Source organism: Mustelus asterias, chromosome 7, assembly GCF_964213995.1.
Source record: "Mustelus asterias chromosome 7, sMusAst1.hap1.1, whole genome shotgun sequence".
Taxonomy (NCBI): domain Eukaryota; kingdom Metazoa; phylum Chordata; class Chondrichthyes; order Carcharhiniformes; family Triakidae; genus Mustelus; species Mustelus asterias.
Genome location: NC_135807.1, coordinates 77449873 through 77474184, shown reverse-complemented (window position 1 = coordinate 77474184; position 24312 = coordinate 77449873). Strand labels below are relative to the sequence as shown.

The window sequence follows — 24312 nt, the reverse complement described above, 5'->3', positions numbered from 1 at the left end:
TTGGTGAGGCCACAGCTAGAGTACTGTGTGCAGTTCTGGTCATCACATTATCAGAAGAATGTGATTGCACTGGAGGAGGTGCAGAGGAGATTCATTCCAGGATGCTGCCTGGAATGGAATATGTAAATTATGAAAAGAGGTTGGCTAGGCTTGGGTTATTTTCATTGGAGCAGAGAAGACAGAGGGACGACCTGATCGAGGTATACAAGGTTGAGAGAGGCATGGACAGAGTGGATAAAGAGCAGCTGTTCCCCTTAGTTGAAGGGTCAGTCACAAGGGGAAATAGGTTCAAGGTGAGGGGCAGGAGGTTTAGGGGGGATGTTAGGAAAAACGTTTTTACCCTGAGGGTGGTGACGGTCTGGAATGCGCTGCCTGGGAGGGTGGTAGAGGCAGGTTGCCTCACATCCTTTAAAAAGTATCTGGATGAGCACTTGGCACATCATAACATTCAGGGCTACGGGCCAAGTGCTGGCAGATGGGATTAGGTGGGAGTTCAGGTGTTTCTAATGTGTCTGAAAAGCTTCTTCTGCGCTGTATGGTTCTATGAATCTAGTGAAAATTGCTGCATCAACATACTTTTTTGGAAGCATTGAAACAAAGCTGTTTTAAATGCACTTTATTAATATTTTAACAAGCAGAATCTTCCTTTTTGATGCCAGTAATTGCAGAAGAGGTGATTTATTGTCAATTCTGTTTCACCTTGTGTAATAATAGTTGCTCAACTCTGACAGCTCAGTACAAAAGCTGATAGATGATCCCTAATAAACAGCAGGAAAATCAATTGCAGAAGCAGTGTAACTACCTTACCTAAAATCCTATTAAAATTTGCACGTCATTACAATTAGAGATCCATTGATATTTCCACCTGAATTACCTTAACTACACAAAAATCTTTTACTTCAGTCATATTTAATTCGACCAGATTTTGTGTATAACCTTGTTACCAAATGAAAAATCATATGAAGGTTTGTTTTCCTCCATAATCAAATCTGTAAAACACAAAGGACTTTTAAAGTAAATTTAATGTAATAGGATGGACCAAAAACAATGACATTTCAAGAGTAGTGCCTGCAGCTGAATTTGTACAGGATTTTCCTGTTTGACTTCTTTGTGCTAAGTAATGGTTAGGTAGGACGTTATCATATTCCCTTATAAGAGTGGCCACAACAAGCATGGAACATGCAAGTCTTTAGTTCCAGAACAAACTTACCACCAATTGGTTCTAAAAATTAGTTTGGCATCATTTTGTGACATATTTAATCGTACTTTACATTTCAGCAATTTTCAGTATTTTTGCTTTGCCTGGTGAACAGAACTGAGTTGGTGTTAGGAGGACAGCAGGGTAACAGGGTGTCAATCCTTCCCTGTTTTTATTATTAGTTTTCAATTCAAATTAAAGTATCAATTGACTTGATTTGAATTCTGATATTATTGTGGTGTGGATATTCATTATCATACTGATCGAACATCATTATTTGATTCTTATAATAAGTCTTCCATAGTTCAAAATAAACAATGACTGGCAGGTAATGAATGATCTTCTGGCCAATCCAGCCTGTCCCCACAATTACGAAACCTTGTGTATTGTTTATTTAGATTTCAGCTATTCATTTCAATGATCAGGCTTGATGATTTTCCGATGTAATATCTGGAAATAGAGCGAGTGGACATGCACATTAATGGAAACTTATTCAGTACAGTGTGTTGCTCTCTCAGTACCAGTAGACCACAATTTACAAGTCTATAGGGCTCCTTATGTGGAGAGATATCTCAAAAGTGCTTCACATTGAAAAGTGCAAAGGAGTGGATGCTGGGCAAGAGGAAAGTGTCGATTGGGAAATAAAAGGTGCAATAGAAGAAAGGTGTTTCTGGGGAGTTTTTGTTAAAACCTGAGAGAGTGAAGAGAACTAAATAGAGAGGGTAGGACTGGCGTGGCTAAATGAGAGGCCATCAACAGCAGAGCCAGAATTGAGAAATGGTAAGAAGCTTGGTGTTGGACTAAAGCAGGGTGCAGGTGCAGCGTATATATTGTGAAATGTTTAGTTTGTTTTCCAATAGCTCTTTTTGTCCTCTCCAAATAGCCCCAGAAATCGGAGGATGTTGAATGCTATTATCTAAAATCGTTAATAGCTCTCAGTTCACCAATAACTTCCCTTCAATTTTTGTAAAGCCCAACAAAGATGCCAGAGTTTTGACTGTCATTACTCCTATCTGTGAACTAAGAATTGCAACTATTTTGGATGCTCATTCCAGATGTGTTTCATCCAGTGCCAGAATATCTGTTCATTGAATCAGGCAGAGCATCCGCTTTGAAAAATAAAATCATGCCCAAGGGACCAAGTTGAACATAGCCCGTAACAGCCGTCAGTTCATGATGACCACTGTACTGGCAGAGTGAGGGATATAATGGAACTTGGGTGATGTGTATTCTCGGACTGGTAATTGCCATAGGAGAAATGGTTACAATGTAGTTACTGTGTATGTATTTAATTGTGTGAGAGTGAGAAATCTGAAATAATCCTCTTTCAGATTTACAGTCCTGTTTGATCTGTGTTGCAAGAAGAGTTCCTGTGAAGGAAAGGCCGCAATTTGGTAACACTGAAAGTTTTAACACAAGACATGATTTAACAGGTAAAACAACACAACTACCCTTCTAATTTGAGATTTTGCTCGTACGTATTGAAGGTTTGACAAATGATATTCATTTTTTTTTTCTCCCCCATTCTCTTACCCTCTTTAAAAATAAAACTAGGCAAACTAATATCTCTGGATATAAATGCATTACGCGCATCGATGAAACCAGGTTGGGAAGACTTAGTGCGACGGTGTATTCAAAGGTTTCACCTGCAAAATGACAAAGAGATTGCATTTGCTAAGAGGCATCATCATGAAGGTAAGGACTTTTGTAGATCCGGGGGCCCAGGGCTATACAAAATTAAGTAAGTGTGCAGTACAAATCAAAATAAAATAAAATTTCAATTGAAATGAAAGTAGAAAATCAGTGTTTGAAAAGCAAAGACAGATTAACGCTGAAACCTTTGTCAGAACCTTTCTGATGAGACGTTCGCATGTGAAATTTTAGTCAATATTTTCTCTTCATCTGTTGAAGGACTTGCTATGTATTTCCTGTGTTTTTTCTCTCTTGGATGTAGTACTGTGTAAAATGGGATACGGGTGATTTATTTTTCCAACCTCCTAACCTGAAAGCTTTGCTATTTTGCTGGTGGGCCTTGACTGCGCATGTTGCAGACTAATTTGACTGCAGTGGACGTTGCAGTTGAGTGTGACCCTGCCCCAACCCCGTCTCTTAGCCATTCTACCTTTCATTCAGTCAGCTGTGGCTCATTTGGTAGCACTCTTGCCTAGAAGAATCAGGTTTCAGGTCCCACTCCAGGACTTTGTTGCAGCACTGAGGGAGTGCTGCACTGTTGGAGGTGCTGGCTTTTGGATGACATGATGAACGGTCTGCCCTTTCAGTTGGATGTAAAAGATCCCGTGAAATTATTTCAAAGAAGAGCCTGGGAGTTGATCCAAATATTCATCCCTCAATCAACATCATTAAAACAGATTATCTGATCCTTCTCACACTGTTGTATATGGAAGCAGCTGTGTTTTCTATATTACAACAGTGAATACTTTTCAACAATACTTCACTGGCTGTGAAGCCATAGGGTTATTAAAGGCTATCTATAAATGCAACCTTTTCTTTTTTTGAGATCACGTTAATTAGCACAGGTTAGAAACTGAACCTGCCGTCTCCTCGGCTTATATGTTTCAATAGATAAACTTAGTAAGCTATTAGGAGAGCCAGTAAGCATTTAAATATAATTTACAGGAAAAGTTTAAAGACATTGTGATTGTTGTACAATTGTATAAAACCTTGCATTTTAATCAAAATTTATACCTTAACCTTTCAATTTGGGTGCGGCAGAGATAGCTGAGAATGAAGTTGTGAACATTTACAAAATGAAAGTTCCCATATTTGATCCCTGATTTATAGCGAATTTCCTGATCTAAGCCAGTTCTGCACCGGATTGCCAGCACCCAAGTCCTGGAGTGAGACTTGAAACCAGAACCTTCGAGGCAGGAAGGCGACCAAATGAGCCACAGCTGACAGAATGAAAGGTAGCATGGCAGTTATTTGTCTCTGCTTGATAGGGGTGGGAGCAGAGTCATGCTCAACACCCACTGCAGAAGGCAATGATTTGCCTCGATATTCCCTGAATTAAAACTCCTGTTTTCATGCTGGTGGCAGCTATTGGAAAGTACTTGTGAAGTTCAACGTAATCTGTCGACACATCCAAACAGTCAAAGGGCTATCATTAACGATGAAGCGGTATCCCAGCACTCAGCACTTTCATTAGAAGAGATTTTTCAGAATCGTATACCTGATACTTGGAACGTTAAAGACAATTTTCTTTCTTGTTTTTCTTCTGCTCAACTTACCTGATTTGTAGTGTTGAGGCAAGGACAGGCTCTGAGTCCTGTGTATCGGTTTTCGTTATCTGATGGCACCATGGTTGCTGCACAAACCAGGAGCAGGCTTATGCGCACTCCAAATACCAGTGAGCCTCAATTTATCATGTCGCTGCATATTGTTCAAAGGTAAGCAAACCCCCTTCTTTGTGTTAATTTAACTAACTCTGTATATCCACAAACCATTCAATCAAACTTACAATTTAAAATTTGTTTAGGCATTCAAATTAGAATGTGACAGTAACACCAGAATGATCCAACATGATCTATTTAACTTAATAATTAACTATGATGTGCTTGAGTCACAGTTTTTGGGTTTTATACAAGACACATTTTGGGTTCAGTATCAACCTCATGTCCATATGTATGTGTTGTTTTAACAATGGTCCAGAGTGCCCCTTCTGCTACTCAATATCTAGTTTAACTGAAGCGTGAGATAGAGTAATTGACTCAAACTCAAAGACAGGCTGAACCTCCGACTTGGAATCAAAGCAATGGGGATGAATGCTGCAGGCTCATTGGTGACAGGATGGGAGATGGAAGAGATGGCAGGGTGGGTGATGCCAATTGCCCTCTCATGCACACACCACACTGAGAACGGTGGGAAACATGGCAACTCCGCCATCTGTCTGCTGGCAGCCAATTGAGCTACTTATGTGGCCAGTTAAGAGCTGCTTCCATGTTGGGAGGGTTATCATCAACTGGGGAAGCCACCAAAGTGAAATATGGTGGGGGAGATGCTACCCTCCTTTTAGGTCATGCCATGGCTATGATGGGGAGGCCCTTATGGCAATTGCACCATTGATGCTATATGCCCAATCCAACTCCCCATTTGCCAGGCCCGGTTTCCTCCACCATAAGCCAACTTTCTTGGAGGACATCCTACCACTGGGGCACATTCTCCATGGAGCTACAGCTTCAACGATCACTACCATAGGTGGCGTGACAAATTGCTGCCGCTGATGGGGCTACAGCTCCTGAACAATATGCTGCGCCGAGTTGCGTGGCTTGCCAAAGTGGGGGCATCTCCTGCTTTTGGCCCCCGTGGCATGGCATGCCAATAAGTGGTAAAATTCAGCCTGTAGCCTCACTTTTGGACTTGTAGTCTGAGACAGACTCCAGCTACACCTCGGCTTCGGCCTGAGATAGTGACATAGATATATCATACATAAAATATACAAATGAACAGAATGTAGTTTTCAGTGAAATTGGGGAACACCTTGTGCTCCTACTTTCATGCACCCTTGACAAATGTGGCATAGACTTGAATTCAAGTTGAGCTGTTCCAAAACTTGCTGGTTCCAGCTTTCTGCTGTAACCTGGTTGTGCGTGCGAGAGAAATAAATGGCATCTTAAGATTGCAAAGGTGGGGTTAGGCCCCCAAAATTGTCAATCACCAAAAGCTCTAAACTTGACTCCCCTCTTCCGATGAACTGAGAAAACAACGCATCTCCTTGTTCAGTTAACCCAGAAAGACTGGCTATCAATGCTGCGTAACCAGGCTGTTTGAGTCAAGATGCTAAATTTAGCACTATAGAAATATTGTATTTTTTTAAGACTCAGTTGAGGTAATAAAATTCAAGACAAAGACATTGCATTCTGATTTTCTGATGGCTTGAACTTTCATTAGATGATGTATTCTAATATAATTAATTCAAATGATGAAAATCTGAAATAGGCTGTTTCAGTCAAAATACAATTTTGAAAATGTAAACCTTTTTTAAAAAAAAATCACAATCGTATGTATTTCATATTTTCAGTTCAGTTGCATGATTTGTATATTTTGTTTAAAACTGCAGAGAACAAAATGTGTGTGGGATGAATCAGGAAGCAACTGGACAAGGAATGGTGAAACCAATAAATCCAACTTCCAGTAGTCCAGCCATGGCAAGTGTTTCTGCTGCAACAACTAGTCAAGAGATGCCAATGCACAGCAATACAAGTTTTTCTATGAATGGCCTGAAGGAGCAAGCAGGCATGGGACAAATGCCAGGAAACAGGTTTGTTACAGGTGGAATGAACCATGTCTCAGGCATGCAAGCAGCCACTCCTCAGGGTAGTAACTATGCACTCAAAATGAACAGCCCATCAAGAAGCAGCCCTGGCGTGACTGCAGGGCAGCAGAATTCGATGCTTTCGCCGAGACACCGTGGCAGTCCTGGTATGGTTGGAAGCCCTCGCATCTCAGCTAATCAGTTTTCTCCTATAGGAAACTTGCATTCTCCAGTGGGGGTTTGTAGCACCACAGGGAATAGCCATAGCTACTCCAGCATCTCCCTTAATGCACTTCAAGCCCTCAGTGAAGGTCATGGGGTATCGCCCGAACTAAAAATGGTGACTTCACAAAGTTCTCCCGGAAGCATCAACTCCTCACTAGTTAAAAAAGGGAGCATGGACTCCAAAGATTCTTTTGGATTGTTTGGTGAGCAAGTTCAAACGGAGAATGCAGCTGGACAGTTGGAAAGTGGACTTTCTGGCGAGCAGAAAGATAGTAATGAAAGTAATTTAAATCCATTTGGTGGTGGAGAAAGGACTGATGGGCAAGGCAGAGGGCACGATGGCAAAGGCCACACCAAACTCTTACAATTACTGATCACTAAATCTGATCAAATGGAATCTTCCCCCTTGGCGAATACCACTGGGGATTCTGTTAAGGACTCTACGGGGAATTCATCAGGACTACTGTCTACTTCAGCAGTGACATCCTCCACAACCAACACCTCTTCATCACATGGGCCCTCGCTGAAAGAAAAACACAAAATTTTGCATAGACTTCTGCAGGACAGCACGTCTCCTGTAGACTTGGCAAAGTTGACAGCGGAAGCCACAGGTAAAGAACCCAACCAGGACATGAGCAGTTCAATTCCTGGTGCAGAGCTAACTGTTAAACAGGAGCAAATGAGCCCCAAGAAGAAAGAAAATGCACTACTTCGTTACTTACTGGATAAAGATGACACAAGTATGCATAATATTAAGCCTAAACTAGAACGGTTGGATAGCAAGTTGGATTCCTGCATGAGCACTAAAACAACCATAAAGTCTGAGAAGGAGATTAACTTTGAGCCATCTGAACAGGTGATTGTGATTATTCATACGGTTCAATATGAAAATGCGACGGTGATAATGTTTCTGTAATCTTTGGTTTCTTGCTGAAGATACATGATCCCACTGGTGAAACCTTTGTACTTGGGATCAGTGGCTAATACTGGCGCTAAAATGGGAAGTCTTCTGAACAACTAAGATGTGCCTCATATAATCCAACCTCGTCAAGTAATTGCAGTCAGGAGGTCAGACACAGATTGGTTCTGTCTGTGATCACTGGGGGCATAACTAAGTTTCTCTTTTAGGGGATGGAAGTGAAAGATATTTTCCAGTTTATGGGGGGAAAATGATCCGTGTTTGAGTGAAAAACATTAAATATCTTTACCTGCTTGGGGAATATTTTGCCAATACTATTCAATATTTCAGCAGCATGAAGCGATTTGGCGAATCATTTGGCGTTTCATACTGTTTTAAACACATGATCATCTTTACTTATTGAAAAAAGAATGACCAGCATTGCTGCTTTCACTAATGGTACTTGTATAGAAAGCTGTATTTCAATGTGCTTAATTTTTGAAATGATCATTATCTCTTCTAATGCTAACCGTCCCTTAAGTGTATGGTAAAACATTTTATGTGCGCCACGATATTTAATAGGTTTTAAAAATATTAATTTATTAATTCCCATACATGCTCTTTCTTTGTACAGTTTGGATAATTAATGGGAAAACCGTACCGACTGATATTGAGTTACAGTGCCCCATGATTTCATTCCATTTCGTCTTGTAGCTTAGGTGTGGGCTTTAAAGCAATGTTTCTTCCACCTCATATTCTTCACCTTCACTTCCACACTCTCTCCTTTCCTTCCCTATGTACGGTGTGCTTTGCCTGAATAGTGCGCAAGAAACAATACTTTTCACTATATACTAATACACGTGACTAAATCGGTAATCAATAATAAAATAATGGGGGCTTCTATTTCCCACAATATGGTTCCACAGGTACTATTGCTCCATTTTCATTTTACTCCATCCCACAATGATCCCCCCCACCCACCAAAAAGACCCATTGCCTTACCCATTCCTCATTTAGAACATAGAACATAGAACATTACAGCGCAGAACAGGCCCTTCGGCCCACGATGTTGCACCGACCAGTTAAAAAAAAAACTGTGACCCTCCAACCTAAACCAATTTCTTTTCGTCCATGAACCTATCTACGGATCTCTTAAACGCCCCCAAACTAGGCGCATTTACTACTGATGCTGGCAGGGCATTCCAATCCCTCACCACCCTCTGGGTAAAGAACCTACCCCTGACATCGGTTCTATAACTACCCCCCCTCAATTTAAAGCCATGCCCCCTCGTGCTGGATTTCTCCATCAGAGGAAAAAGGCTATCACTATCCACCCTATCTAAACCTCTAATCATCTTATATGTTTCAATAAGATCCCCTCTTAGCCGCCGCCTTTCCAGCGAAAACAATCCCAAATCCCTCAGCCTCTCCTCATAGGATCTCCCCTCCATACCAGGCAACATCCTGGTAAACCTCCTCTGCACCCTCTCCAAAGCCTCCACATCCTTCCTGTAATGTGGGGACCAGAACTGCACACAGTACTCCAAGTGCGGCCGCACCAGAGTTGTGTACAGTTGCAACATAACGCTACGACTCCTAAATTCAATCCCCCTACCAATAAACGCCAAGACACCATATGCCTTCTTAACAACCTTATCTACTTGATTCCCAACTTTCAGGGATCTATGCACACATACACCTAGATCCCTCTGCTCCTCCACACTATTCAAAGTCCTCCCGTTAGCCCTATACTCAACACATCTGTTATTCCTACCAAAGTGAATTACCTCACACTTCTCCGCATTAAACTCCATCCGCCACCTCTCGGCCCAACTTTGCAACCTGTCTAAGTCATCCTGCAAACTACGACACCCTTCCTCACTGTCTACCACACCACCGACTTTGGTGTCATCAGCAAATTTGCTAATCCACCCAACTATACCCTCATCCAGATCATTAATAAATATTACAAACAGCAGTGGCCCCAAAACAGATCCCTGAGGTACACCACTTGTAACCGCACTCCATGATGAATATTTACTATCAACCACCACCCTCTGTTTCCTATCCGCTAGCCAATTCCTGATCCAATTTCCTAGATCACCCCCAATCCCATACATCTGCATTTTCTGCAGAAGCCTACCATGGTGAACCTTATCAAACGCCTTACTAAAATCCATATATACCACGTCCACTGCCTTGCCCCCATCCACCTCCTTGGTCACTTTCTCAAAAAACTCAATAAGGTTAGTAAGGCACGACCTACCTGCCACAAAACCATGCTGACTATCACCTATCAATTCATTACTCTCCAAATAACTATAAATCCTATCCCTTATAATTTTTTCCAACATCTTGCCGACAACAGAAGTGAGACTCACCGGTCTATAATTCCCGGGGAAGTCTCTGTTCCCCTTCTTAAACAATGGGACAACATTCGCTAACCTCCAATCTTCTGGTACTATACCAGAGGCCAACGACGACCTGAAGATCAGAGCCAGAGGCTCTGCAATCACTTCTCTTGCCTCCCAGAGAATCCTTGGATAAATCCCATCCGGACCAGGGGATTTATCTATTTTCAGACCCTCCAGAATATCCTGCACATCCTCCTTATCAACTGTAATACTGTCTATTCTACTCCCTTGCAACCCAGTGTCCTCCTCAGCTATATTCATGTCCCCTTGCGTGAACACCGAAGAGAAATATTGGTTCAATGCTTCACCAATCTCCTCCGGTTCCACACATAACTTCCCTCTGCCATCTATAACTGGCCCTAAACTTGCCCTAACCAACCTTCTGTTCTTGACATACCTATAGAACGCCTTAGGATTCTCTTTAACCCTATCCGCCAAAGTCTTCTCATGTCCCCTTTTAGCCCTTCTAAGCTCGCTCTTCAACTCCCTCTTAGCCAATCTAAAGCTTTCTAGTGCACTACCCGAGTGCTCACGTCTCATCCGAACATAAGCCTCCTTTTTCTTTTTAACCAACAAAGAAACTTTTTTGGTGCACCACGGTTCCCTAGCCCTACCAATTCCTCCTTGCCTGACAGGGACATACCTATCACAGACTCGCAGTAGCTGCTCCTTGAAAAAACTCCACATGTCGGACGTTCCCAGTCCCTGTAATCTCCTAGTCCAACCTATGTTTCCTAATTCTCTCCTAATAGCCTCATAATTACCCTTCCCCCAGCTAAAACCACTGGCCCGAGGTTCATGCCTATCCCTTTCCATCACTAAGGTGAACGTAACCGAATTGTGGTCACTATCACCAAAATGCACACCAACTTCCAAGTCTAGCACCTGGTCTGGCTCATTTCCCAGCACCAGATCCAATATAGCCTCACCTCTAGTTGGCCTGTCTACATACTGAGTCAAAAAACCTTCCTGCACGCTTTGAACAAAAACTGACCCCTCTAACGAGCTAGAGCTATAACAATTCCAGTCAATATTAGTCAAGTTAAAATCCCCCATAACAATTGCCCTATTACTTTCACTCCTAAGCAGGATTGACTCCGCAATCCTTTCCTCAACCTCTCTAGAACTTTTAGGAGGTCTATAAAAGACTCCCAACAGGGTGACCTCTCCTCTCCTATTTCTAATCTCCGCCCATACTACCTCAACAGATAAGTCCTCATCAAACCTCCTCTCTGACACTGTGATACAATCTCTGACCAATAATGCTACCCCTCCCCCTCTTCTACCTCCTTCCCTACTTCAACTAAAACATTTGAACCCCGGGACCTGCAGCATCCATTCCTGCCCCTGCTCTATCCATGTCTCTGAAATAGCCACAACATCGAAGTCCCAGGTACTGATCCACGCTGCAAGTTCACCCACTTTATTGCGAATACTCCTGGCATTGAAGTATACACATTTCAAACCCTGCTCCACCCCACCTCTGCAATGCCGTGCATTGCAGTCCCCATCCATGCATCCCTCACTTTCAGCCCCACTACTCAGGATCCCTCCCCCCCCCCGAATCAGTTTAAACCTCCCTGCATGGCCTTAGCAAATTTACCCCCCAGGATATTGGTCCCCTTCTGATTAAGGTGTAGACCATCCTTCTCATAGAGGTCACACCTTCCCCAGTACGAGCCCCAATTGCTTAAGTACCTGAACCCCTCCCTCCTGCACCATCCCCTCAGCCATGAATTCAAACCTTCCCTCTCCCTATTCCTCTCTAAACTATCCCGTGGTACAGGCAAGAGTCCAGAGATAACCACTCTGTCAGTCTTGGCCTTTAGTTTCCACCCCAACTCCATAAATCCCTGCCTAATATCCCCTTCCCCTATCCTCCCTATGTCGTGTGTCCCCACATGTACAATAACTTGTGGTTTATCTCCCTCCCCCCTAAGAGTCCTGAATACCCTGTCAGACACATCCCGGACCCCAGCCCCTGGTAGGCAACACACCAACCCTGAGTCCCTACCTTTAGTTCCGACCCTCCTATCTGTCCCCTTAATTGTGGAGTCCCCAATCACAAGGCCCAGTCTTTTACAGCCCCTAACCACCTGAGCTTTCTCACTCGGCTCACCCCCAGAGATCTGCTCTCTATGCTCAGTTGATTCCTCCTCAACTGTAGCCTCCAGCACCGAAAACCTATTATGGAGGGGAACCGCCCCAGGGGATTGTCTTCCCGATTGCTTCTTACCCCTCCTCCTGGCATTGACCCAAGCCTCATTTCTAGGAGTTACTATTTCTCTATAACTCCTATCAACTTCCACCTCCGCCTCCCGAATTATGCGGAGTTCCTCTACCTCCCCCTCCAGCTCCTTTACACGCTCCTCCAGAAGCTGCAATCTAATGCACTTCTTACAACTAAAATCTCCTGAAACACTACTGGATTTCCTCACCACATACATCCCATACATTAGTTAATTTGAGCTGAAACCTTGAGCATCAGCAGGAATGTTAGATAGCAGAGAGTTGAGGGTATTATCCAATTACAGCTAAAGCCAGTTGTAGCCTTACCCAATATTCATGCAGGACTGGCTGGATAGCGATCAGGAGCAGGATTGTTTGATGTTTCTCCTTTCCCTTCCTGAGCTTGTGTATAATGAGGCCAGTTGTATCAGTTCTGGTTGCTGCAAGAGATGAAAGACATTAGAACCAGTGCAAAGAATGCTGACCCCCCGAGTATCAAGTTTTCTGAGGCAAGACTGGAGAAGCTTGTGATTTTCAGCCTGATGTGGAGGCATCTGATTACTGACTTTATAAAGTTATGCAAGATGGTTAGAAAATAAAACCCTGGTTGTTAATTAAATGACAAGAATAGTGTAAAAGGCCATGGATTCAAATTCGTAAAAAGGTGTCCTGAGGACTGATGTTGGGAAATTATTCTTTATACAAAGGGTGTTCAGCTCATGGAATGGACTTCCAGGAAGGCCAGTGAGGACAACTACTCTGGAACCTTTTTAAAAATTGGATGCTGAAATGGGGCCCTTTCAAGATGTAATTAATTTAGACGGGCCAAATGGCCTTCATTGTCCATTAATTTTCTTGTGATTCTGTTTGGTTTTCCCATCTCTAAGTATTTGTTTATTGAATCCAAAGCCTTCTGGTCTTAGTGTCATAAGAAGCAGCATTTCTGCCGATTAGATCAAGTATGGAGGCTTACAGTAGCAACAAAAATTTAGTTCAGTTTGGCAGGACCCATTTATTTCATGACTTTCATGTCTGCTCAAGTGCAGGTCAGAAACTACTTGGATTATGTAGCACTTTTAACATTAAATGTCCAAAGTCATTTCACAGAAGTGTTGGGAACAAAATTTCATACCAAACTACACAAGATCTTAGGACACATGACCAAAAGCTTGGTCGAAGAAGAAAATTTTATGGAAAGAAAGAGGCAAAAATGGGAAGTTTTAGAGCAGGAATTCCAGAGCTTCAGGCCTTGCAGCTGAAAACACCATCACAAATTGGAACAATTAAAATCAGGATGCTGCGGAAACCAGAATTCGCCAAGTGTACTAAGGCTGGAGGGTGGAAGAGTCAATTACCCGGGGGCACAGGTTTGAGGGGCGAGGTTTAAAGGAGATGTACGAGGCAGATGTTTTACACAGAGAGTAGTGGGTGCCTGGAACTTGTTGCCGGGGGAGGTAGTGGAAGCGGATACGGTAGTGACTTTTAAGGGGCGTCTTGATACTTACATGAATAGGATGGGAATGGAGGGATATGGTCCCCGGAAGGGTAGGGGGTTTTAGTTAAGTCGGGCAGCATGGTTGGTGCAGGCTTGGAGGGCCGAAGGGCCTGTTCTTGTGCTGTAATTTTCTTTGTTCTTTGATATTACAGAGCTAGGTACAGACATTTAGTGCAGCATTTTAATACAATATCTGTATATTTTTTAAAAATGTACTCTTTGTGATATGTATCCAACTACTTGCTTATAATGTTCCTATTTAATATATGGTTATGGACAAGGCAAACAGCAACACTTCTTCCCATCTCGAGTCAGACTCCCGCTGGTGGATGGATCCCAAATAGCCTGCAGTGGCCATCTTCATGTGTCACTTGGGTAGTGCACATTGCCTTTTCAACCATTTTGTGGAGCACTTAGCTGAGCCCAATCATTATACATACTGTCCAACAATGTCTGCTGGCGAGCAATTAGAAGTGGAAAACCTGGTTAATTTTCCTCTCTATCACTCTTGATATGAACACTTGTCAAAGTCTTAGACAACGGATACATTCCCAACTCCATGCGAGGCAAATCATTTTTCCTCATAACTTTTGAGAGAACTAAATCTTAAAGATAAAGGAAAACTACTGCGGATGCTGGAATCTGAAACAAAAACAGAAAATTCTGGAAAACCTCAGCAGGTCTGGCAGCATCTGTGGACCGAGGATAGAGCCAATGGGCCCGATTTTACCATTGCATCGCGCTTGTTTTCGGGCGCAAAAACGTGGTAAAGTCGGGTGTGAGGCCATTAACGTGATCCGCGTCCGCGCAGGTTGCCACTTTACCGAAACCCAGGAATGGCAGCGATTCGATTTGCACCCAAAACGGGTGCAACGGTGATTTAAATGCATCTGCGTGCATTTAAATTGAATTAATGAACTGCCCGCCCAACTTAATCAGCATTTCCCCCTTTACCACCACGTTTGCCAATCCAGAACCGTGCCGTAATGGACCTGCTAAATAAAAGTCTGAATCCGGCACTCCAACTGCTGAAGAGCGCATTCAGTGCTTCCGGGGGTGGGGGGGGGAGTGAGGCCAGATCATTTCCTGCGGGGTGGGGGATGAGTGAGGCCAGATCGTTGTCTGGGGCAGGGGGAGGAAGGCCCGAACGCTCACTGGTGGGGGGGGGGGCAGATGGACCTCCGGCGGGGGTTCGGTCCACTGCCACTCTGTGGGCGATCAGGGGGAGGGGGGCAGGGGTGGCGATCGGTCTGGGTAGTTGGGGGGGTGGATAAGGGGGACAATGATGTGTGTGGGTGCCATCGCTCTCGAGCCGCTTTCTCCGGCCCGGGAGCGATCTGGCACGGGTGCACTTTTTCGAATTTTTTTTCCAACTGCTCCGATCGTTTCGGCCGTGCTAAGCCCCACCCACAGCGCGAATGGGACTGGAGATGTTTTTTTCAGGCTGAGTGCGTATGGGGGCGCCTGAAAGCAGATTTCTAAGTCAGATCTGCATTATGCCCAGATTCAGCACTTAGAATGAAAATGCTAAAATCGGGCCCAATGTTTTGAATCTGAATGACTCTTCGTCAGAGCTCTGACAAAGGGTCATCCAGACTCGCAACGTTGGCTCTATTCTCTCTCCTCAGATGCTGTCAGACCTGCTGAGATTTTCCAGCATTTTCTGTTTTAAATCTTAACTCACATTCCTCATCTCCACTCCCACCTGTCCCACCTGCCATTGTCCTTTCTACTTCCTCCTGTATCACTTGTTTTAAAGACATTATCGCCCAGTTTCCGGATGGTAGCGAGAATGTTCTTAGTGGCAGCCCACAGCCCTTCCTCTAACCCAGCTGCTGTCCTCTCAATATCCTCCTTTATTGCCACTGGAATTCCAGTATTGCCAAATCCAAGATCACACTTGCACAAGGCTACACTTTAGATTCCACTTCTTCTAATCCTCACGTATCAAGGGCTGCCTATCTAATGCTGCTGGTGCTTCCGGTCATGTGGCCCTGGGCTCTGGAATTACCTCCTTAACCCTTTCCAATCAATCTTTTAACATCTTTCTTAAAACCTTTCTCTTTGACTAAGCCTTTTAACCACCTATCGCAATATCTTGTTCTTTGGCTCAGTGTCAATTTTTTGTCTTAATATCTCTATGAAGGTGCTTTGGGATGTTTTACTATGTTAAAGACATTCTGGCATCTCTTTTGTTGTATTGCTCTGTTTTTATATCTCTATTTTATTAGCCAGAAATCAAAATGTGGAGAACCACTATTACTCCCAGACTCCTTTCTGTTTCTCCCTGTGCTAATTCTTCTATTCCATTCATTTTGGTCTTTTATCTGCAGTAATTCTACAAGCTACAATGAATACAATATAAAATTCAGTGTTAAACCTCCCAGCTCATTAAAAAACATCCCATTCAGAGAGTTTGCATTTAAAATCAAAATTTTGTTTCAAACAAAATAACGCAAATTTCATAGAATTAGCCCTGAGGCCAGGCATTGCAAGGTTTGCATTCTGTGGTTTTTGTTATCATAACATTTAATAATATCACATTGCACAGTGTATACAGTAGTTACCAATCAGATTTGGTTCTAGCTTTGCTTTTTCACATCACATTTTATAGTGCATGACACTTCTGGTAATAGACTTCTACATGACAAGCCAGAGATCTGGTACAGCCCATGTAATGAGTAGTCTGTACTGCTGATGATGCTGGCCTATATACAGGGAGCTGAAAGCAACCATTAGCTTCATAATATGCTTTGAAATTTAATTTCAAGAATGTTGAGGTATGTTCACTGTGTGGCACTGTTTCAATCTGGTTGGAAATGTTGAAAGAAAGCTGCTACTAAATAAAGCCAATCTCTGGGGGAGACAGTGGCAGGGAGGGTGGTCAGTAGGATATTCCATAGCTCCCCACTCAGTTTACTGCTGTCTGGTATTGAGTTAAAGCATTGAAATAAAACGTCAAATAGGTCAGTAATACAGTTCTGTTATTGAATAGATTTTTTTATACAGGAGCTACCCTGCAATTAGATGTCCAGAAACTTCAGATTAATTTGTCTCTAATATGGAAATAGTTTTATAAATGTAAATTGACTTTTTCTTCAAGAGTCCTGGGTTCTTTTGCCATAATTACTGGTTGTCATCTATTTTGATGGTCTTTAGGTGATTAAGCTCGTAGGGAGTAGATTTTGCCACTTCCTTTGGTGAATCCTCCAACTCCAGTCTATCTGACCTGATAGTTAAAGTTGAATTCTGCCTGTACATGCAAGTTGCAATGTCCTTCGTATCACCCCTCCTCTGGTTAATCTATTCAACACCAATGCGACACATTTGGCCTAGTTATGTGCTGAGTTTACCAAGTTGCATTACAGAGAGATCAAGTAGCGAGTCTTGCTGTAGTCCTTTTCTGTGAAGGAAAGATAAATCTAAATTTTTGGGGAGGACCTGTTGATTTTATTAAGCGTTAAACATATTAATTTGCTGTGGAGGAGTACAGCAGATGATGAGTACGGGTGAGGTTCATTAAAAATGCCAATTGTTTGAAGTGATCACCGCAACAGAAAACTTCATTTATCGCGCGGAGAATATTTCTGATAATTGTTCATCTTAAACACAAACCCATTTGTTCTTCACTGTAACATGAATCACATCAGAAGAGATGGCCAATTTAAGAATAATGAATAATGGGGAAATAAGTGAACTAGTAATCTCTGGGAGCATTCACTATTCTGGCCTGGCTGTTACCCTTTCTCCATTGTTTATCCTGTGAACAACATCCATTTTTTTTTCCCAGTTCATTATTTCTCAGGAAGGGGCTAAAGCTCTGTTTGCACCCACTGAACATCCACAGTAAATAATTCAATCACTCCCAAAGAAGCAGCCTTTGATTAAAGCTTTAAATGTTAAACCATGTTGATATGAATGTACAAATTTGGAGCAAGAGTAGGCCCTACAGTCCCTCAAGCCTGCTCTGCAATTCAATAAAATCACGGCTGATCTGATTGTGGCCTTAATTCCACATCCACCTATCTCCATAACCTTTGACTCTCTTAATATATAATATATCTACCTTTGCCTTAAAAGTATTCATTGACTCTGCCTTCACCGCTCGTGGCCCTCTGAGAGAAAAGAATTCTTCTCACATCCATCATAAATGGAATGCCCCCCAACCACCTCCCCACCTCATTTTTAAACTGTGTCCCCTAGTTCCAGACTTTCCCACAAGTGGAAGCTTCAGCATCCACCCTGTCAAGTCCCCTCAGAGTCTGATATTTTTCAATAAGACATCTCTCATTCTTCTAAACTCCAGTGGGTACAAGTCCAGCCTGTCCAATCTTTCCTCATAAGTTAACCTCCCCCATCCCAGGTATGTCAAGTGAATCTTCTTGGAATTGCGTCCAATGCATTTATATATTTTCTTCATTACAAATTTAGAAAAATAGGTTTTCTGTCTGGTAACATGTGATGTGAAACAAACCAATTCAAATGCAGCTGGTTTACAAATGCCATTGAGGCTTTCCCTTTTGACTTGAAACTTCTGAAGTGTATTTAACTAAAGCAGCCTTGCTGGAAATGTAATAACAATTGTGTGCTTACGACTTTTTCCGAGTTTAATCCGAAACGTTCTTCACGCTTTTGAGCACGAGAGAGTTCAGAAAAGAGTTCTGAAAAGCTGAGATAATTGCCTTTACTTTCTTTTCCTAAAGTAGTGGGTTAAAGTGAAAACACCATTCAACCTTGGAACCATTTTGAGCCAAGACAAGGTTGTTAAGCAACAGGATACAATACCAGTTGTATATTTTGGCACATTCAGATGCATAGCTGTAAAGTTTGAGATCTGTATTGGATATTTTGAATATAATGGCAATGTGCAGTTTAGATACTGAGGACAAAACAAAATTGAGGTCAGCAGAAGTACGTGAATATTGCCTGATTCTCGTTGACTCATTCCTGTTCATTTGCACATGGCTGCAAGTTCTTCTCAAAGATTGATTTTTTTTCCCCAATATCCCATCAGTAAAGGCCTTGGTGTAAGGCTTGAATGACAATCTTTTGTAAGGCATCTTTATTGAAAGCTTCCTGAAAATCCAAATAAACCATGTTATGAATGGGATACCTGCATCCATCAATCTGATTACTTCTTCAAATAACTCCACCAGGTTATTAAGACCATCTGTGCCCCTGATTTCCCCTTCTCTACCAAGTTGGTTTAAATATATGTCCAATGGCCTCACTTAACAAAGCTCTATATCTTTAAGTAATCTTGGGTAGATGCTATCCTGGTCACCAGATCAATTTGATTTTTAACTCCTTGTTCCCTTTTTAAGGTCAGGTCTAAACTTTTACTTTAACAATATTTGTATCAATGGCACACTATTAAAAGAAACTGAGCTCAGTGTCTGCAGAAGTAAAGATTGATGTAAAGTGGCCACTTAAAACCTCTACCATGTCCTGGGAAACCCTCTAATCTGCCCTCAAGAAATTTTTAACAGTCTGTTTTCACCCTCTGAAAGTTGCTATTTTTACCAAAGTTATCCACTGCGTTTTATTTCCTGGTGATCACTTGACCGTTCTGACAGAAACTTTTGCTACCTTAAGCTGAGCATGATACCTGACCTCATTGCGTAGAAATGTTGCTGGAATGTGTAATGGTATTTCTAACATATAACCATTTAGCCACCATAGCTTTCCCACGCATCCTTTATGCTTTGGCTTCTTTTTGCATGGAATGGCTTAAAAGCTTTCATTTTTCATCCAAATAGTTGCTATCACCAACAATAGCGTTTCCCAGTTAAGTGACCGAGTTCCTCTTCCACTTTTGAAATTTAGCTCTAGTGTCCAATTCCCATCACCTACTGAAATGGGCGTAATTTCTTTGTTGTTTCTGAAAGTTTACTGTCCACAAATTGGCCACCATGTAAATAATGACAATTGCGCTTCCAAAGCAATTATTGGCAAGTCCTGAGGATGTGAAAGGGTAGTGTAAATTGGCAAGAATGTTCCTTCCAGTAAAATAAGCAAATATGATGATATGATGATTCTGATGGTAGATTGTATTGTTCCACTGCCTCTTCAAGTACTGCATGGTTTCCTACGTTCTATTTGATGAGTGTGAAGAGAGGACATTTATCATGGAATCCATTGTTTCTATGCCAGCTCCACACTACTCCGTTTGACTATATATTTTTAATATGTAACTATTGTAAAAACTATCAAATGTTTGGCAGTGAGCTTGAGACATTTGTGTAATATTGGCGTCTCTTTTTAATTGCTCTCGGACCTATGAACTCATCAAAATGGCTTGCAATTCCTTGCACTGTCAACCATCTAATGCCTTGTCTGAAAATGCATTTGAAATATTGAAGCATAATATACACAACCAATTGAGGTTTCTTGTAAGTTGTAGTGATACCAATGTGACAGCTGTTTGTCCTTTGCATGGGGCCTTCCAATATTATAAATTCAATGTATAATGTTTCATCGGACACTCCATTTTGAAACAGATAAAATTATACTGTGAATCTAAACAAAATAATTGTAGTCAAAATTCACTGCGAGCAATTTACTTGCAATTTGAGTTACCTGATGGTGAATTGAAAGGAACGGATTCAGTCAAGATATTGTATTAAATTGCGAGAAATGAATATTTATGATGTGTGAACCTCCAGAATGGATTACTCTAATTCACTCAATTATTTATTTTTAAATGAATTCCAAGAGGATACTGATTTGGTGGGTAAATACACCAAATAAGCACCATTAATCTCAGCATCCATCTTTCAGCCAGTTGAGTTAGCTGATCTTGGCCAGTGTGCTACAATTTGCTTGATTTTCTTGGTGGGGAAGATAACTTCAGTTCTCATTTCCTATTTAGTTCCCAAGCTAGGGGTTGTGTATGTGCCTGGACATTGGCTGATGGGAATCCGGCTTGACCTAAGTGCCCTTCACTGTCTTAACAACCACCTGATTGTCACATGTATTGGAGATGCCCAGGAAAAGTTCATATCTTCAGGAGAGAACTAAAGTTGGAGAGGAGGGGGCGGGGGTGGCGAGAGGAATTAAATAGGCCATGATACTTGACTAGTTTCTGCGCAAATCCACTGATTGGGCTTGAACACAAAATTGACGGGTGGTAATTGGCCTTGTTGTTGACAGCAGATCAGCAGTGACTTGGATAACTTAGAAGAAATTCTTGATGACCTGCAGAACAGTCAGTTACAACAGCTTTTCCCAGACACGAAGACGGCGCCTGCCAGCGGACCCGTTGACAAACAGACCATCTTCCAAGACCTTCTCCAAATTGGCAATGAAAGTGTCTCCGCGCCACCTCTTGGAACACAAAACCCGCTGCCCGGGATGCTACAGAACAGTGAGTTTCATATTTTTCACCTCTAGAATGTAAATTCCATTGCATTATTTTAGTTGTTGTTATCCCTTTCTTTAGTATTTGGACTTTTAAAATGTACAGTTAATACGTACAGTCTATGGTTAGTTGAATCTTGTAAAATGGAAAACTCGTCACATGTACCCAGAGTGATGTGTGATGGCGCATTTTCATCATTTAGAGCTGTGTTTGATAACGTGCCCCATTTTAATCTACATTTTTCAACCAAAATCAAGATGGGGATTACTTTAGTCTAGAAGCATGCTTGCATGTATCTTTGTAGTACATCCTTCACCTATTGAGATGAAGAATGGATCTGGTTGTGATGAGGTATCTCTAAATCCCAGCATTCCTCAGCTCACTGATTTTTCTGCATCCTGTTTAGCCAGCTGTTACTTTTACCTGGAGTGATTTTTAATATTCATGTAAGATTGATTTATAAAGATGCCAAATCGTGAAGGTAGGCTTTGTCTGTATAGCGCACAAGAAACAATATTTTTCACTGTATATTAATACATGTGACAGTAATAAATCAAAATTAGGTGTGTAATGTTTTATATTTTTATGCATAGCAAGAAAAATAATACTTTCCAATCTCGATACACCCGAGTATACTTTGGTTTGCACACACAGATGATTAGATTCATGATCTAAACTGTGTAGTAGTCTGCAGCAACTGCCAGTATTGTTCCATTATAGCAACAAGAGCTTGTTTCTCTTCTCTTTACCATGAAGTGATCTTTAACAATCAGGAGTTCATCTGGCAGCCTGCCTGGGAAATGGTGAACGTTGTCCATTTACAGGATACTCGATTTGAAAAGTCTGCAGTTTGTCAAAGAATTGGGTGACACAACGTGAATTCCACTTCTACTGAGAGAACTTTTACGCTGTATTTTTAATTATCCTTTGTAAACTATGCAGAAATGTAAGTTGTGTTTTGTGCAAACAACGCCACCTGGTGGTATAAGTAGACACCGCAGCTGTTTTGAATTTCATTTCCTAATTCATAGACTCCTACAGTGCAGAAGGAGGCCATTCGGCCTATTGAGTTTGCACCAACCACAGTCCCACCCAGGCCCTATCCCTATAACCCCATGCGTTTACTCTGCTAATCCCCCTGACACGAAGGGGCAATTTAACATGGCTAATCCACCTAACCTGCACATCTTTGGAGTGTGGGAGGAAACCGGAGCACCCGGAGGAAACCCGTGCAGACACGGGGAGAATGTGCAAACTCTACACAGACAGTGGCTTGAGGCCGGAATCGAACTCGGGTCCCTGGCACTGTGAGGCAGCAGTGCTAACAACTGTGCCACTATGCCACTCCATCACAGAAATAAAACTTTATATAAACAGATTGCATTTTTAAAACTCATGGTTGAAATAAAAATGATGTGGAGATGCCGGTGTTGGACTGGGGTGAACACAGTAAGAAGTCTCACAACACCATTTCGGATGGAGTGGAAATGTTTGTCCATCTGACGAAGGAGCAGTGCTCCGAAAGCTTATGGTATTTGCTACCAAATAAACCTGTTGGACTTTAACCTGGTGTTGTGAGACTTCTTACTGTGAAATAAAAATAACATTTGTGACAAATTCCAAATTTTTTTTTGTTGCAAAATATCAAGATTCAGGATTAACTATTTGTAATTAAATTTGTACATTAACAACAGAATAACGGCCATTTTTGAAAGGTTGATGGCAAAGGAATGACTTGCAGTTAAGAGTGTACAAGGTGTTTGTCATTAATTAGCAAAGGTAACCCAGGATAGCAGCAACACAGTGTGACAGCAGTAGGGGTTATAGCCAGGAAAAGATACCTGTTTATCTTATTTTAAAAAGCTTTACTACCTTCGTGTTTCAGTCCACAGCTTTAATACAGTGCGACTATAATGGCTAAAGGTGTTCATCACTAGCTAGTGAGCACAATATGTCATCTAAGGAAGAGTCATGCGGACTCTAAACATATAAGTCTGTTTTCTCTCTACAGATGCTGCCTGACCTACTGAGTTTATCCAGCATTTTCTGTTTTTACTGATCTGGTTTTCGGAGATGTGGTTTAAATTGGAGATTCAGTATTCCATGGAGCAATCGTAATAATTTCTTTGACAAAATAAGCAATAGTTTGGGACAAGAATAGAAAATGCTGGAAAATCTCAGAAGGTCTGACAGCATCTGTAGCGAAAAACTAGAGCCAATGTTTCAAGTCTGGATGACCCTTCACCAGAGCTGATTTGTTTGGAATTTGTTCCAAGGAATAATGTCCTGGAAGTTGCAGGGGGTTCAGGACTGGCAGTTAAACATCCAGGGATTCACAACCTATCGAAAAGACAGAGAGGTGGGTAGAGGGGGCGGGGTTGCCTTGTTAATTAGAAATGAAATTAAATCAATAGCACTAAACGACATAGGGTCAGACGATGTGGAGTCTGTGTGGGTAGAGTTGAGGAACCACAAAGGCAAAAAAACCATAATGGGAGTTATGTACAGGCCTCCTGACAGTGGTCAGGACCAGGGGCACAAAATGCACCACGAAATAGAAAGGGCATGTCAGAAAGGCAAGGTCACAGTGATCATGGGGGATTTCAATATGCAGGTGGACTGGGTAAATAATGTTGCCAGTGGACCCAAAGAAAGGGAATTCATTGAATGTTTACAGGATGGCTTTTTGGAACAGCTTGTGATGGAGCCCACGAGGGAACAGGCTATTCTGGACTTAGTGTTATGTAATGAGCCAGACGTGATAAAAGATCTTAAAGTAAGGGAACACTTAGGAAGCAGTGATCATAATATGGTAGAATTCAGTCTGCAATTTGAAAGAAGGAAGGCAGAATCAGATGTGAAGGTTCTACAGTTAAATAAAGGTAATTACAGGCGCATGAGGGAGGAACTGACAAAAATCGACTGGAAGCAGAGCCTAGTGGGAAAGACAGTAGAACAGCAATGGCAGGAGTTTCTGGGAGTAATTGAGGACACAGTGCAGAGGTTCATCCCAAACAAAAGAAAGGTTATCAGAGGGGGGATTAGGCAGCCATGGCTGACAAAGGAAGTCAGGGAATGCATCAAGGCAAAAGCGAGAGCCTATAATGTGGCAAAGAGTAGTGGGAAGTCAGAAGATTGGGAAGGCTATAAAAACAGAGGATAACAAAGAGAGAAATAAGGAAGGAGAGGATCAAATATGAAGGTAGGCTAGCCAGTAACAT

At 42.0% G+C, this 24312-nt stretch overlaps 1 protein-coding gene across 1 annotated transcript in view; it reads left to right on the top strand.

Moving 5' to 3' along the window:
* ncoa2 (nuclear receptor coactivator 2) overlaps positions 1 to 24312 on the top strand; it is a 266392-nt gene that overhangs the window by 186931 nt on the left and 55149 nt on the right. The window contains exons 9-13 of the mRNA XM_078216293.1: positions 2530 to 2631; positions 2753 to 2893; positions 4458 to 4605; positions 6276 to 7551; positions 20884 to 21097. Coding sequence (XP_078072419.1) covers positions 2530 to 2631; positions 2753 to 2893; positions 4458 to 4605; positions 6276 to 7551; positions 20884 to 21097 — 1881 coding nt within the window. The remainder of the gene's footprint in view (positions 1 to 2529; positions 2632 to 2752; positions 2894 to 4457; positions 4606 to 6275; positions 7552 to 20883; positions 21098 to 24312) is intronic.